Raw genomic sequence first — 16,026 nt, forward strand, 5'->3', positions numbered from 1 at the left:
TAAATTGTGAACAATTTGAATCATCAAAATAGGCTCGAAAAAGGCTCACAAAAAGACTAAACTAGTCTGTCCAGTTCATTTTATGGACTAGAGAGGATCCGGGGAGACAAAATGGATATATTTTTTTAAATTGTTTACTTGGTCACTGTTTCAGTGGTATTCGGAGAGTAGTCACTTTGTGTATATTGTCAAAAGTTAGGTCTATCTCCAATTCTCCCCCATCCATACCTCCAATGATTGAGGATTACATGGATTTTTTTATTTTTACTTGGTCAATATTGTATAGCACATATCACAACCTGACACACAGAAGGAAATACAGTAAAATGAAAATAAAAGTTTCTCGAGATTCGGAGTTCCATTTTTTAACTAGTTCTCCAAATGTTACGTATGATATAGGAGTATATTCGAATTGACATACATATCTTTTCCAAGCCTTTAATGGAGAGAGACTACAGTTCCCAACCGGAGATTCCTGACGCAGCGCCGGACCCATACCGGCCACCGGAAGGCTGATCGGAGCCGACCAAAAATTCTAAAAAAAAATCGAGTTGGTCTACGTGAGAATCAACGGCATCCGATGTGTGTAGGTGGTCGATCCAAGCACTCCATTTTTTTGTACACACAAAAAAATGGAGTGCTTGGATCGGCCACCTACACATATCGGATGCCGTTAGCAGAGTTCTTTGCACAAAAAAATAGAGTGTTTGGATCGGCCACCTACACACATCGGATGCCGTTGATTCCCGCAAAGACCCGCTCGATTTTTTTTATAGAATTTTTTGTTGACTCCGATCAGCCGTCCGGTGGCCGGAGTGGACCCAGCGCGGCGTCGGAAATCCCTGGTCGGGATGCTCAAACTTTCTGCATATTAAACTTTGAATAAATTGTCTGTTATTGTAATTCAACTTTTTAAGCCCCTAACTTTGGTCTGGATTATGTTCGGATTTAGTCCGATTTATATCCGGATTTAATCCGGTGGTTTTTGGTCATGTGTTTGATATTAGTTTTATTTTATGCGAACTTGATCACTCGAGGCGAGTTTGAAATAGAGTTACACATACTGTACTCTAGTTACCATCTCTAATAATTTGTCCAGTCTGTTAAATAAGGTTGCAAAGAATTGAAAGAATATGAAGGTAATCTACTATAATAGAAAAAGAAGGAAGAAAATAAAAGTTATCCTAACAAATGAGATTTCATCTCTAAATAAAGTAAGTTTAGCAAGAAAGAGATTAATCTACCAAATTACACACATATATTTATTTTTATATAATTATATGTATTAGTTCTAAATGGTACGGTTCTGTTCTAACCACGATTTTTTAATTGAGAACTAGTAACCGAACTAAAATCAAAGGTTCTTTTTTTTGAAACCATAACCTGACCACAGAACAGCAGAACCGGATCAAATAGAACGGTTCGGTCAGAATCAAACCTTTTTACGGTTCAAACGATTTTCTTGAACACCCATAACCACTACAATAGGCCTACTCTTTTGATTATGAATGCCGTGGTTTCGCCGTTCTTCATTCTTAAATCTTCCTCATGCCTTAATTTATGCAACCGCTTATAGGAGAGAAGGTCATACAACCAACATCATTGTCCATACCTACACACTCATGTAACTCAGGTGAGATGAGACCTTGCCGGCCAGTCCACCGTTTACAGGGTCCCACACAAAGACGAGAAGCCACTTGTCATAACCTCGTTTGATTTCACATGGAGAGACGGCCAAGTTAGGAAGAAGAACAATGCTACGGTGATCACATTTGGGTTCGATATTTTTGAATACTGATGTGTCACATTCTGCATCGGTGGAATACACATTACTACATGACATATGGAGCACATTCTACCAATATATTAGTAACGCAACACATGATACTGAAAAGGTAATCACCAAAGTATTTGTGCATGAAGAAATATAACATGCTCTTAAAGGAGGATTTGAGGATGTTGTAGTGCACCCCCGCTTTACAGCGTGTAGTGCGGCCGATTTGATTGTTTATTTTGTCACGGACAGCTCTGATTTAATTCAAACTCCCAAGTCCAAGCATTGTTGCGTGGATTTCCAATTCTCTAATCGTAGGCACAGTGAGACTTCATCTCCTCATAATCCTCCGTATCCCCTCTTGTGGCGCTCCAATTTCTAATCGTTGATCTCGTAGAACTTGTAGTAAAATTCATATGTCGTCGTCGAACATCTATAAATACAAAAACGTATAGCATTTCAATCATTCTATCTTCACACCCAAACATACACCTAATTACATACCCCCACTCATAATAGGGGTGGAGCCTGCACATACTATACATCCAGTGTGTATGAGATCCATCTCTATTGTGAGTGGAAGTATGTAAATGGGTGTGTGAATGGGCGCAGAGTTAGAATTTTCGATAGACCCACTTGTATATGAGAGGGATGTGATTGATGTGCCTTTGAGATGATGTGCCCCTGGCATTTTGGTTTTCGATAACCTTTTACTACTTGATAAGACAGACGGTTCAATTTACAACCACATTTACCTTTTATATTTTTGTGTCTTCAGAAAAATCCAATGAAACTAAACTTTTATACTGCACATTATGAATGAAATTCTATGCAATTTATGAGAGATGAGTGATTCAGACGTAGGCCTGGGAGCGGGGCCCACAAGAAAAATATTACTGGTCTGAAGTAACGAAGAGATGAATCTGAAGTCAAACCTAGTGACAGCAATTCAGTCAATCCACCGTTGCATTACTCTATTTCACCTGCAGTTATGCCAATTCAAAAAAAGGTCTTGCCAACCTCCGCTAATTAGACGGAGAATAATATGTCAATAATTTTTAAAAAGTTCGAATATCAATACATATTTTACGGATATCAATACATTTTCATGGATATCAATACAATTTTTTCGGTTATCAATACATCTTTTATTTTATTATCCTATACCATTTGGGCGGAGGTTATAATAATTTTTAAAAAAAATAAAAAAATCTTCTCTATTCTAAAAGCCGTTAAAAGTCATCCACCTCCGTTAGTTCCCCCATGAAATCTTTATTTTTGGTCCAACAAAGCAAGAAAACGGGACGTTTATGTCATCTCATCTGGGTTTTTTACTCTCTTTCTCTCTCTCTCTCTCGCATTTAATGGGACTCCAGTAGTAGAGTATTTTTGAAAGTCCATTCACAGCACACGAGAAGCTTGTTTCAACTTTCCAATTTTGAAGTTTCAGATCGGATCCAAAGCTAATCTACCCAAACCACCGATACTCATCCTCTTCCCTTCTTTTCGAATTTCCAAGACCCATTTTTTCCGCCGGCTGCAGTTTTTTTTTGTACTCCTCTCTCTCTCTAGAGGTAAGCTTCAATTCTACTAACTAGCACTGAAACACTCTGTTTCAGCTCAATTCGAGTTTCTTGTCCAAATTTGGAGCACAATGTTCATAAGTTGTTGACCAAACGACATAAATTCAAACCTAAAAAGCAGAGCAGAAAGCAGAGACATCTCTCTCTCTCTCTCTCTCTCTCTCTCTCTCTCTCTCTCTTATTTTTCTTTTCTTGATCAATGTTTCCAATTATCGTTTTTGATAGCATGGTGGAGAAATTATTGGTAAACCCACAAATTCATCACTTAGCATTGAAAAACAGAGCAGAAACCAGCTATCTTGTTAAATGAATTGAATGGGTTTTTTTGGAACAGTGATCGTCGGGAAAAGGGAAGGGGGCGAAGAAAATGCCGCAAGAAAGCAATTACAACTCGGTATTCAGCCCACCAAGCAAGAACTTGAGAGGATTGAAGGGTTTGAATTCTCTTGTTAATAACAACAACAACAGTAATGGTGTCAGTGATGCTTCCTCGTATGCTGAAGAGATCATCAACGACCGTGAACTGGCCCAGAGGAGAGCCGGAGAAGCAGGTAACATTAAACTCCCATAAACCCTTGAAAAATTACTTCTTTGATTATACTGTATTACTGCGCTCTAACAGCATTAATCTCTCACTAAAACAATTTTTCATTCGGAGTTTAATTTCAGTAAAAACAATTGAAGTCAAAGTTGAATTTCACTAAAATAATTGAAGTCAGATTTGTGTGACAGCACTGTATTTAAAAAAAAAAAAAAAAAACCTCTTGGAAGAAGTTGCTACGGTTGTTCATTGCTCTGTTTGAAGTTGCAAAACAGTCTTGCTAACCCTTTCCACAATGCGGATGATAATATGTCAATAATTCTAAACAAGTTCGGATATCAATGCACATTTCACAGATATTTATACATTTTCACAAATACCACTACACATTTTTCGGACATCAATACACCTTTTATCTATTATCCTACAGGATCTACACCTTTTGAACGGAGGTTAAAATAATCCTTTTAATATTATGTTCGAGAGCAATTTACTTTTTAATTCATAAAATTACACGTTTTTTTCAAAAAGAAACTAAAATTATGAGACAGATGGAGCATCGATTTTAAATGAGGTCCGAGAATTCGCATAATTCAATGACGATGGTTGGTTGGATCCTTCTACGTGTACCCTGATAGTGTCTCCCTACGTTCATCTTGCTCTTCTGCGATCGTGCTTCACAATGTACCCCAGGATAGGAATTTTTAGGATGCACTTACAAGAATCCATTAGAGTAAATCATGTAATCAATGAGAAAATGCTTTAGACACAGAAATCGATACACAAAATATTCAGAACCACTAAAGTATCGCGTGAGATTCATTTGCATCAAAAGGTCTTAGACACATTTATATTTGAGTCTGTGTCCGTAAAATTGCACTAACCATATGCTCGGACACACCTCCATTACTTTTAGAGAGGACGCGAGAGAGGGTCGGCCACACCTTCATTGTTTACGTAAAAAAAAGAAAAAGGTGGTTTTACTATACTACCATACGTTCTTAACTTTTGGGGGAAGCACCTAAACACAACCCTCAATAGTGGGAGTTCCAACTTAATTAAGAAGCAAAAGCACCCCAATGAGTAATGTACAGCAACCCCTCCAGAATGGGGCCTGTCCAAAGATATTCCTTAGCAGCAAAGTGGACGGGAGAAAAGTATTAAGTGCTTGACCATGTATGAAGTCATATATTCAAATTCCCCGGAGGTCATTCCAAATATTGCGGTCACTAGAGATTATGTGATATCGTTAATTTCAGCCTTCAGAACCTTGAAATAAGTCGAGTTGAGACAAATTAACCCGAATATCCGATTATAAAAAAAAATAATAGTGTCAATCCTCTATATGGAGTGTAAAGTTGTTACTAGGAGGAGTTGGTGAGTTGCATTGCGGGAATTAAGTTCAAAAAGGAGAAGAATTTAAGGAAAGATTATGCCGGAAGTGATGATGATGTTGCGCAGAGTTAGTTGTGGTAGGCCGATCCATCCACAAGTATTCAAAAGAAATTGGGGGAATCCTGCTCCTGGTACTGTACCCCTGCCCGGCCCCACTAGTTTTTTAAAGTTTGAGAAGACATGGGTCCAGGCCCTCCAGGGTTTGAAGTGGCGGGTCCCAGTCTGTGGCCCTATTTTTGCTACACGTCCGAAGAACTTACTTATTTATCAGAGCACTTCGAAACAGGACCATTTTGATCATGCAGACCACTAGCACCTCACTCGCTCTCTCTCTCTCTCTCTCTCTCTCTGTTTATGAAATGCTAATAGTATTAGGCATTCAGCGAAAAAGAAACATGGTTGGGTTGGAATGGTTGGAAATTTCTCACATGTGGTACTGGAAATTTTTTTGCGTGCGGACCCAATTAATCTATAACCACACGCACAAACTCCTCTCACGCGTGTGGGCCCCACTCTTCATGTGAGAGGAGTTTGTGTGTTTGTTTGTGGTTGTAGAAGAGTTGTTCTTCACCACACATTGTTGAGAGGCCTAAAAGAAAGTTTAGGTTAACTCATCACAACGTGTGGCGAAAAAGCGATATGAGGCATTATGTGACGGTGTCCAGAAGCACTGAATTATAAATTTACTGAATCTCGCCTAAGTTTTACTGTTTTGATTTCGAGATTCCCGTTCGTCGGTGGGCTGCCTTGCCTAAGTTGTGACTTGACAATTTTATTAACTAAGTCTCATAACATTGGTGCACAAATGTGAAGGGAAGCGGAAGCAAGAGTTTCAGAAATATTACAATCCATATAACAGGGATTGAAAGCGAAAGTGTAGAACGATGAGAATTTAACTTAATGCGTAAAAATATACACATGTATAACTTGTTTATCAATCGAACCGATATTGAATACTTCAAATTTTCAAATATATACACAATACAAGCTATATTAGTTTAAATTTAATTCAAGAGCTTAATAGAGTTCGAATTTAAGTAGCTTTGACTCTTTTATACTTGAGTAGATCTCCGTCATTAACCAAGGGGTTAGCCGAGGACTTTGCTCCTTCGTTGGGTGTCAAGTTTAAAAACTTTTTAAGTACTACTACTATCAACTGTTTTCAGTCAGTCTGTCTATTGAATCAAAAAACACTATGAGCAGAGACAATTCGCAGAGAACCATGCAGAGACAAATGCGTTTGATCCCATTTCGGATCCCAAAAAAATCTAGAAAAATATTCATAAATTTTTGAAGTTCGCCCCTACGAATTAAAAAATAATATTTACCGATATCCACTGGAGCTGATTTTTTACAGGGTCCATAAAATAATATTCAAAAATCTATGGATATTTTTTTAAATTTTTTTGAAACCCGAAATGGGGCCAAACGCGTTTGTCTCTGCGTGGTTCTCTGCGAATTGTCTCTGCTGTTAGCAAAGCTGGTCTCGACTCTAATTGGGTCCAGGATTTTTCTGCTAGTGAACGATAAATTCATCCTCCAGAATTACTGTCATAAATTGGTTAGTTTAAAAGAAAGAAAGAAACAGTAGTAGATCTTTGTCATTTTCCCCCTTTCACAAACCCCTCCTCAAATAACTGCTCCAGATTACCACCATTCCTCACCGGCGTATAAGAAAGAGATGCAAAACCCAAGGCAAGGAGTTGGCTTGGGAGTTATGAATTTGCTTCCTACCAAGAATTTCAGTTTTGATTCTCTTTGTTAAGCAATTCTTGGGCCACTTCACCTCACATTTAAGCATGTGAAAAGCTATGGGATGGATGTAGAGAATAGCACGAGATATGTTTAAGCTTGTCCGAGACACATGAACTGAGACACATGAACTAAAAAAGAAAAAGAAAAAATGAAAGAGATGCAGTCCTCTCACGTGAATAGCATATTTCGTTCTTCTCCTCACTGTCTTTACGGTGTGTTTCAGCTTCAAGGAGGTACCAAGCAGCAGAATGGCTACGCCAAATGGACCACTGTGCCTCCGACTTACTCTCCAAACGCCCCTCCGAAGAAGACTTCTGCCTCTCTCTCCGCAACGGCCTCATCCTCTGCAACGTCCTCAACAAAGTCAATCCCGGCGCCGTACACAAAGTAATTACTCTTCCACTTCACTAACTGTGTGTTGCGATTATATTCATTCGTCAATTTCAAGAATTGAATTATGCAAAAGTTGAGATTTTGATCAATGGGTAAACAAAATTAGGTGGTGGAGAATCCGATTATCGATGTTCAGGCGACGGAGGCTGCGGCCCAGTCCGCAATTCAGTATTTCGAGAACATGAGGAATTTCCTTGTCGCTGTTGGCAACATGAAGCTCTTGACTTTCGAAGCATCTGATTTGGAAAAGGTTTTTGAACTTTTTCAACAGTTTTCACTACCTTCGTTTGAAATTCGTTGAAGCCAATTGAATACTAGTATGTTAACAATGCCCATGTGGCCATGTCCCGGACACCTGAATTATCCAAAAACCAAAAACAAAAACTATGCCCATGTCAATTCAATTCAACTCAAGAAAGAAAGTAAAGTTCATTTATTGGGATTGAGAGGAACTGGAATTTACAATTTAGTACACAGTGGTTGCTTTTCTGAATTCCTAAATGTACTCATCAAGTGTCACCAATGTGGTAGACCCGTGATTTCTAAATGTCCGTTTGGGTGGCCGAATTGAACAAGGGATGGGTTTGCACATTGGTAAGATTGCATTTCTGCATTTGGATGCAGTAATTAGTGGGTTACATATCCTTAAGATTGCACTTCTGAATTCGACTCCCAAGTCCCATTCGCTTGCTAGCATTTCCTGTGTTGGGGGGCCAGATAGAGTTATCAAAACGAAAACTGAATGAATGATCACATGCCCCTTGGCCCTCATTAGCAGTCCAGCCAATCAGCGGGTCTAGGGATCCTATTTTGGTTAGGAATCTCCTCACCTATGAAGTATCATGGAAAACACACTGGTCACTGAGAGTCATTCAGATTCAGTTTCCATGGTACAATCAGCACCCTCAATTACTGGCATGATGGACATCTTTCTTCATGCACCTGTCTATGAAACTAAATCTGGGAAGGGGCAAAGGTTGTGTTTTTGAATCTTGTATTTTCCCTTCACTTTTATAGCCCTCTGCATATCCAAGATCCAAGCACAGGCAGAATGAATGCAGCAGGAACAAGTTCATGAAAACGATGCTTGTTTAGTACTGAGAGTTTAGTTACACCATGCAATATGTTTACCTAGAAATTTCTGGTTACTTGAGGGCCTCCAGAAGTCTTTTGAAGCACGGGTTTTCCCTCTATTTGGTACAAATGATTAGACTAATTCCTTGCTTTGGCACCTGGTAGTTCTATTTTTCTTGCAGCATTGCCCTTTCTTGAATTTGGCGAACATGGTTTTACAGGGAGGCTCATCAAATAAGGTCGTGGACTGCATTCTCTGTTTAAAAGGTTATTATGAGTGGAAGCAAGCCGGTGGAATTGGGGTTTGGAGGTACGGTGGAACTGTGAGGATCACATCTTTTCCAAAGGAGTCACCATCTTCATTAATCGGAAGTGACAGTACTGATGAATCTGTGGATGAATCTGAAGCATCCCAATATGAACAGTTATTGGACTTTCTCCATCTTTCAAGTGAGGTCTCGGATGAAGAATCCAAGGCTGCTAATGCACTGACCTTCCTTTTTGAGGCTTTTGGGCTTGGAATGCTACAGGCTTATCTGACAGAAAGTAATGGAACTGAAGATTTTCCTTTGAATGCAATGGTAGGTAAGACCTGTTCCTTTTTTTTTTGTTGGTATTAATCTAGTTTGTACATTTTTTGCATTCAGCCTAAATGGGATGGTGTAGAATATCCTAGGAATATGAAGTAAGACCATTAGAATTTTGATGTTATAGGCCCAAAACAGATGTGTATAAACTCTGAAATTTATTTTATTAGGATCATAAAAGGGTCTTTGTGGTTGAAACTGACAAGTCCCTGACAAGGTGATGGCACAAGAATCAAATGATAAATATTTTTATGATCATCTTTACACATGCCCAACATACGTAGGTATTTTCAGTGATCTGGTCAAAGATAATGCCTAAGTGGGCTAATGTTAATCAAATTTTGGTTCACAATATATGGTAGGATGATGAGCAAATTTTGTACATTTATAAAGAGTTGTCCATGCTCTATGCACAACTTAGCACTTATTATGCCTCAACACTTGGTATAATTCTCCTTCAAAGTGTATTTTCTCTTGCAGTCTGGATGCTCATGAGGTAATGGTTTTGTATTATATTTAGGTTGTGGATTTTTTTTCTCCTTAAAATTTACGTTCTGGAATTTTACAGTATTTTTTGTGGTGAAAAATTGTAGGTCATTGATACTGTCCTCAGGAAGGTGGTCAAGGATTTCTCAGCACAGCTAGTGTCTGAAGGCATTCAGGTCATATCAATTGCTGACGTTAAATGTTAATTTAGTGGTGTTTGACACTTACCTGCTTAAGTACCTTGATTTTGTACAAGTGCAAAGTTGCAATCATTCCACCAATGTATTGAAGAGATGTAAATTTGTTTTACTACCTTCTACAGCTTGGGTTGCTTCTGAAGAAACTATTGCAAAGCAATGGGGTTCCTTTGTCAAAAAGTGAATTCCTAGAGGCCATTTCAAAATATCTTGCTCAAAGAACCAGTTTGGTTTCAAGTGATTTGTCCAAATTCTGTATCTGCGGTGGGAGACGTGAAGTCTGGCAAAGTATTGGTGACTCTGCTGATAATGCCGATATAAATGACCTTCAACACAAACAGCTTGAGGTTCAACTGTCAAATACTTAATTTGATGCTCTTTTTTCTTCATGTAGTGATTTAATTGTGCTATTTGCAGCGCATCCTTTGATTTGGCTTTGTAAGAGAATTCAAGTTGTAAAAACTCTGAAAATTGTTTACTTAATTTGGAGAGGGCGAGCTTTGGTTTAGTAGTTGGTTTGATGGAGATATGTGCAACCCCAATAAGGTTTGCAATATTAGCAGAGAGAAGCGATTGGGATTGGTGGCGTTTTTACCTCCTGGATATGTTGTATATGCATGATTGGAAAGTTTAACAATGACTATGTTTCCAGATTTCCTTGCATGATATCTTAAACCATTTTGATTGTTTAAATTAAACCGGTCTTATTTTTCTTTCCTCGTGTGACATTTTCAGGAGCTGAAATTACGTTTTCAAGAGGCGAAACAAGAAGTTGAGCAGGTTCGAGAAGGCTGGCAGGAAGAACGTACAAGGCTTGGTGAGGAAACTTACAGGCGTTCCCATCCTGTGTTTATACTTGGCTATACAGAGTCTTAAGTAATTGTTCAATGTCTACTTAAAGTTTCAGTTATACTTTTATGCAAACTTACACCCTTCATTTTTTCAGAACATCAAATTAAGGACCTTGAAGTGGCCTCTTCTTCCTATCACGAAGTTTTGGAGGAAAACCGCCTACTGTACAATCAAGTTCAGGACCTAAAAGGTGATTATCTTGAAGATAAGGTTTCATGGTTTTGTGAAAAATGAACTTATTCAGTGGATTTCTGTCTTGTAGGAACAATTAGGGTTTATTGCAGAGTTAGGCCCTTTCTACCTAGCCAAGGTGATGGGCAGTCGACTGTGGACTATATAGGAGAAAATGGAAATATTATGATTGTTAATCCTTGTAAGCAGGGTAAAGATGCAAGAAGGGTGTTCAATTTCAATAAAGTTTTTGCTACAAATGTGACCCAGGGTAAGTTGTTTTCTAAAATTGATTCTATTATGTTCACTATAAATTAAGTTGAACTTTCTTGAAGTGGTTACTGCTATTTTAAGTGGTCAAGAGCCATGTGTTGTGAAAACAAGACTTCAAACATGAGAATTTAGTAAGTAGTTTTCCTATTCAGATACTATTTCATTCCAATTTGACTCGTAAAAGTTCCTTTAATGCCCTCTCTCTTTTAAAACATGCACTAGAGAATGTGCGCCCTCATTTAATGCTAGAACAATGAGGGAGTATTCTTGGAAAGTCAAAACTTTTTAATAATAGTCATTGTGTTCCCATAATTTTATGAAGTGTAAAAAATGGACGAACAAATTGAGACAGAAGGAGTAATTCTTTACGACCACACGGCACACACATGCACCCGTCAAATAACTACTGATTAGGTTTATAGAATTGGGGAAAGGACGTCTCCGTGCTTTTTTGGAATAGTGGTTGTAGTGGCATTACATGTCTGTCATGTACAATGTGTCCCAAATACCTTGTTAGAGATGCATCAACGCAATATCCTATATTAGAATAGCATAATCATGCAGACTTGACTTTATAACTTGTCAGAGGTGCAACTTCTTATGTTACTCTCATTGGCTTCATACTTGTAAAACATCATTGTGACGGTGTCTCTTTTTCATGTGCAGAGCAAATTTATGCAGATACACAGCCACTAGTAAGATCTGTCCTAGATGGTTATAATTGTTGTATATTTGCATATGGGCAAACTGGTTCCGGGAAGACGTACACAATGGTATAACGAAACTCATTAGTGTTGTGATTATGGCTTTGAGTTTACTTGCATAAATTTGTAACATGAGAATCCTTTTATAATATTTCCACTGGGTTTACACTTTCAAACAATATTTATGCTTCCGGAGGTGCCTTCTTTGGGGTTATATCTTGATTTCACAAGTTCTGCACAAGTGTCCAACACGACCATGCATGCGATCTTTGGATTGTCCAATTCTTGTACATTTTGTAAATTTGGATAAGAAAAATGTGAATGCACCTATACTAATTGAGCTACTTCTTGGGATTGTTCACTTTTACAGAGTGGTCCTGACTTAAATACGGATGAAACATGGGGTGTGAACTATCGAGCATTACGTGACTTATTTCATATTTCAAGGATGAGGGTGGACTTTATAGAGTACGAGGTTGGAGTGCAGATGATTGAGATATATAATGAGCAAGTGAGAGATCTACTGGTCATTGATGGATCAAATAGACGATATCCTTTTTGAATTTAATTCGATAACTCATGCATCTCTTAGTCAATTGAACGTGGGCTTCTTAGGGTCTATTACTTTACACCTTAACTACTTGCACGTTAGACATACGAAACAATTCTCAATTGAATGGCCTCAATGTACCTGATGCGTCCTTGGTTCCAGTTAAATGCACCGAAGATGTTCTTGATTTGATGAAAATTGGCCAAAGAAACCGTGCTGTGGGCGCTACAGCTCTCAATGAGCGTAGCAGTCGTTCTCATAGGTAGACCGTTCATCTAAAGATTAGTGTCGTTTTAATTTTTTTTAACTGTGCTCTGACTTTCATACCCTCTGCTGCCTTGGCATTTGCAGTATATTGACAGTTCATGTCCGCGGAAAAGAGTTGGTTTCTGGATCCATTCTAAAGGGTTGCCTCCATTTAGTTGATTTAGCTGGAAGTGAGAGAGTCGATAAATCTGAGGCTGTTGGTGAAAGACTGAAAGAAGCACAACATATAAACAGATCACTCTCTGCTCTGGGAGATGTGATTGCTGCACTTGCACAAAAGAGTACGCATATTCCATATCGGAATAGCAAGCTTACTCAAGTATTACAAGATTCTTTAGGTAATGGGATTTTTGTCCAAGGAGTGCACTTGCTCCTCCATTATCATATTCTCTTGAATGTTCTCGTTTAACTGTAATGTGCAAACTGCAAAGTTGCTAGACGCTTCCAGAACACACTTGAAAATAGGGATTCGTTTCACTTATTTATCAAACGTTCATAAAACATCCAAAATTGTCTAGAATTTTCCAAAAAAAAAAAAAATCTGATCTGCATGGATGAATTTAGATATTGACTATTATTTTTGTAACTGCTGTTCAAATGATATTATCTGTCAAATTTCCTTCCATTGTGAAAAAATGGTCCATTCTAGAGGACCTATTCTTGTAGATTATATCTTATGCACCATTCCGTTGCATGGTCTTGCAATTATATCTATCTTGTCTCATTGTCTGTATAGGTGGGCATGCGAAGACATTGATGTTTGTCCATATAAATCCTGAGGTTAATGCTATCGGAGAGACAATTAGTACACTAAAGTTTGCTGAGAGGGTTGCCTCGATAGATCTTGGAGCTGCTCAATCTAATAAAGAAACGGGTGAAATCCGAGATCTCAAAGAAGAGGTCTACTTTTGGTCAATGACATATTAAGTTGTACTTTTGGTTCTTAACTGGAATTAATTTTTTTTTCTTTCATTTTTCGATCTACTCAGATCTCAAACCTCAAGCTTTCATTAGAGAGAAAGGAAGCAGAACTGGAACAGTTAAAAAATGCAAATACCCGAGGAACCGTAGAATCCCAAAGAACACGTGCTGTTTCACCTCTTCTTATGTCGAAATATGGTGTCAGTGCCAGCTTGAAGCCCGAAATCTCTCAGCGCCCCGTCGATGATTCAAGAAATTTTGAGGTAAGGTGAAATATATCCAATAATAATCAAATCAGGGATGACTTTTTATTAGTCGGATTTCTCACAATTAGTGGTTCCTGGCATTTTGACAAAGGCAAGATCATTCTTGAGTAGCACAAGTATTGTGAATCTATGTTATTTGGACTTATTTGGAATTTTTTATATTGATATTGTCTAGTTTGAAGTAGTAATTCTGATAATGGTTCATTCACTCTTACCGATTTAGAAACATGAAAAATTGTTCCATCTTCTGATTTCAAATTTGAATTCCTGGATATCAAATTGAATGATTCCATATTCGCTTTTAATTCATGCATGAAACCTTGAGTTTCAGGTGAGGAGCAGTTCTTCAGGGAAGCAGAGGAGGTCCCGCGTTCCCTCAAAATTCTTGGACAAAGATATTATACCAAGGACGCCTTTTCTTGCTGAAGAGAGACTAGTGAACTCCGGCAAGCCAAGGTCACCATCCCCGCCTGTGAGGAGATCAATATCAACCGATAGAGGGGCACTAATGAAAAGTAGGGTCAAACCTGACCCAACTGATCACACACCGATTTCTAAACTCCAGCTTCCACCTAGATCTTCTGTCAATAAATCCATGGCCACAATGTCAGTCATTCCTCCAGTAGATAACAACGGAAGAGGACTTTTGGGTTCACAAGAGGTACCAAAACCGGATAACATCTCTGAAGCATTTTTGAGTTTTCAGAGGTCCATAGCCAAGAAAGTTCACCAAGAAAATGAAGACGGGCAGTTTAAGCAAGCGCTTAATGTGAGGCAGGGGGGAATTAGGAAAAGCAAGCTTGAAAGTAAGGTCAAGCCTAAGAACCAACTTCCGACTAGAATTCCGAAGTCTGATGCTTCTGTGACGATGCTTTCTGAGTTGGACACTGGTGGAAAGATGGAGGAAACTCGGAAGAGTGATTTCTCTGAGCCAGAAAATGAGAGTGGACTTAATGTTTCACCTGTACATAGTACGTTGAGTGTGAAAAAGCTGCAACGGAACTCCGCGAGGAATTCTCAAACCGTGGAAATAAGGTATGCCGAAATTTTGTCCTGTTTATTGTCATTTTCGTTTTTAGCTTTTTGTTCTGTTTTTAGTTTTCGTTTTTGGCTTTCTCTTCTGTTTTCCAATTTGGAACTAAAATGTACATAGTGAAATTAATAGTTGAGACCTGCTTCCAAACACCCATCCAGAAAATGGTGGAAACAACCCAAGTTTAAGGAAGCACCAGATAGACATTTTCCAATTTCAAAACTGGTTTCTCTATAGAACGAAATCAATTAGAAATGAAGACCATTTTCGAACCTTTGTTTCTGAAAACGTGAAAAAGGCAAAGAAAACGTGAGAAAGGCAAATAAAACATGAGAAACGCAAATGAAAAGCAAACTTAATGACCACTTGAGAGTATAACCCTGAGTGGTGATCTTTCTACGAATATGCAAAGCAGTTTTTCTTTTCACAGAGAACGATGGTTTTGTATACGTATTTGTGTTATTCGAGTGACATTTCTCTTTGTGCAGAGAACTCGGGCAGAAGGTGGAATCCTTTCTATCTTTGAAAAGCGAACAGAAGGTTTCAAATGGTGTATTACGCCATCCAAAAGAAGGCAGCAACTCCGCTATGCCTGAAATCAGAAGGAGCCGGTCTACACCTCGTGGAAAATTCATGATTTTGCCTTGAGGAACTCCCCGTAAGCGGCAACAAGTTTGAATTCATCATTTTTTTATTTTATTTTTTTAAGTAGTTTTTGTACAGTATCCGTCTATATTGGAGTCTTGAGTTCATGGCTTTCCACGGAGATTGAGAGCATGGTGAAGTCATTGGAGGTGATAATTTCAGACCTTTCTTCTTCCCCAGTTCTATGTAACGATTCTATTTGTATCTGAAGTGAATACTATGTGATTAAGCTATAAATTCCCAATATATGTTTGTGATGCCACTCGTCATAGCAGAACATGTTACACTATATCACGTATGTCGCTTATATTTTTCGCTTTGTACCTGTTCCAATACCTACATCCTGCTTCTTTGCGTAAACGCATTAGATGGCTTTTCTGTACCCAAAGTGAGCCGTGAGAACAGTATTGTTAGCATGCATGGTTTTTCTGCTGGATTACTTGAAACAAGTGTGGGTGAGGAGTCATATCGAATCATCGATTTTCTTGGAATAATAGAGCTTCGACTTGCGAACATTCCTGAATTTACCTTGCTCTCTGCTGTAATATGACTGGAATCC

The 16,026-nt window shown here is 38.4% G+C and overlaps 1 protein-coding gene across 2 annotated transcripts; it reads left to right on the forward strand.

Annotated features, from left to right (window-relative positions):
• Positions 1 to 3,080: 3,080 nt before the first annotated feature.
• LOC131321904 (kinesin-like protein KIN-14F) lies at positions 3,081 to 15,729 on the forward strand. Of its 2 annotated transcripts, none has more exons than XM_058352918.1 (18): positions 3,081 to 3,348; positions 3,692 to 3,908; positions 7,272 to 7,435; positions 7,548 to 7,691; positions 8,737 to 9,096; positions 9,696 to 9,764; positions 9,911 to 10,132; positions 10,521 to 10,602; positions 10,732 to 10,827; positions 10,900 to 11,079; positions 11,748 to 11,854; positions 12,156 to 12,334; positions 12,433 to 12,597; positions 12,687 to 12,940; positions 13,339 to 13,502; positions 13,592 to 13,791; positions 14,126 to 14,824; positions 15,311 to 15,729. In XM_058352918.1, the coding sequence occupies exons 2-18, from the start codon at positions 3,725 to 3,727 to the stop codon at positions 15,468 to 15,470; spliced, it is 3,429 nt and encodes a 1,142-aa protein (XP_058208901.1). In that variant the 5' UTR covers positions 3,081 to 3,348; positions 3,692 to 3,724; the 3' UTR covers positions 15,471 to 15,729. The 2 variants fall into 2 exon arrangements, with proteins under 2 accessions (XP_058208901.1, XP_058208899.1); XM_058352916.1 differs by having other exon boundaries at positions 13,592 to 13,786; positions 14,121 to 14,824.
• The last annotated feature ends 297 nt before the right edge of the window (positions 15,730 to 16,026 follow it).

Source organism: Rhododendron vialii, chromosome 4a (genome assembly GCF_030253575.1).
Source record: "Rhododendron vialii isolate Sample 1 chromosome 4a, ASM3025357v1".
In the NCBI taxonomy this organism is placed as follows: Eukaryota; Viridiplantae; Streptophyta; class Magnoliopsida; order Ericales; family Ericaceae; genus Rhododendron; species Rhododendron vialii.

Bases quoted from the DNA above. Each gene is read 5' to 3' on its own strand.
- LOC131321904 (XM_058352918.1), top strand. From the start codon at position 3,725: ATGCCGCAAGAAAGCAATTACAACTCGGTATTCAGCCCACCAAGCAAG. The intron at 3,909-7,271 runs GTAACATTAAAC...GGTGTGTTTCAG, and splicing joins GAGGAGAGCCGGAGAAGCAG to CTTCAAGGAGGTACCAAGCA. The intron at 10,133-10,520 runs GTTCAACTGTCA...TGACATTTTCAG, and splicing joins TTCAACACAAACAGCTTGAG to GAGCTGAAATTACGTTTTCA.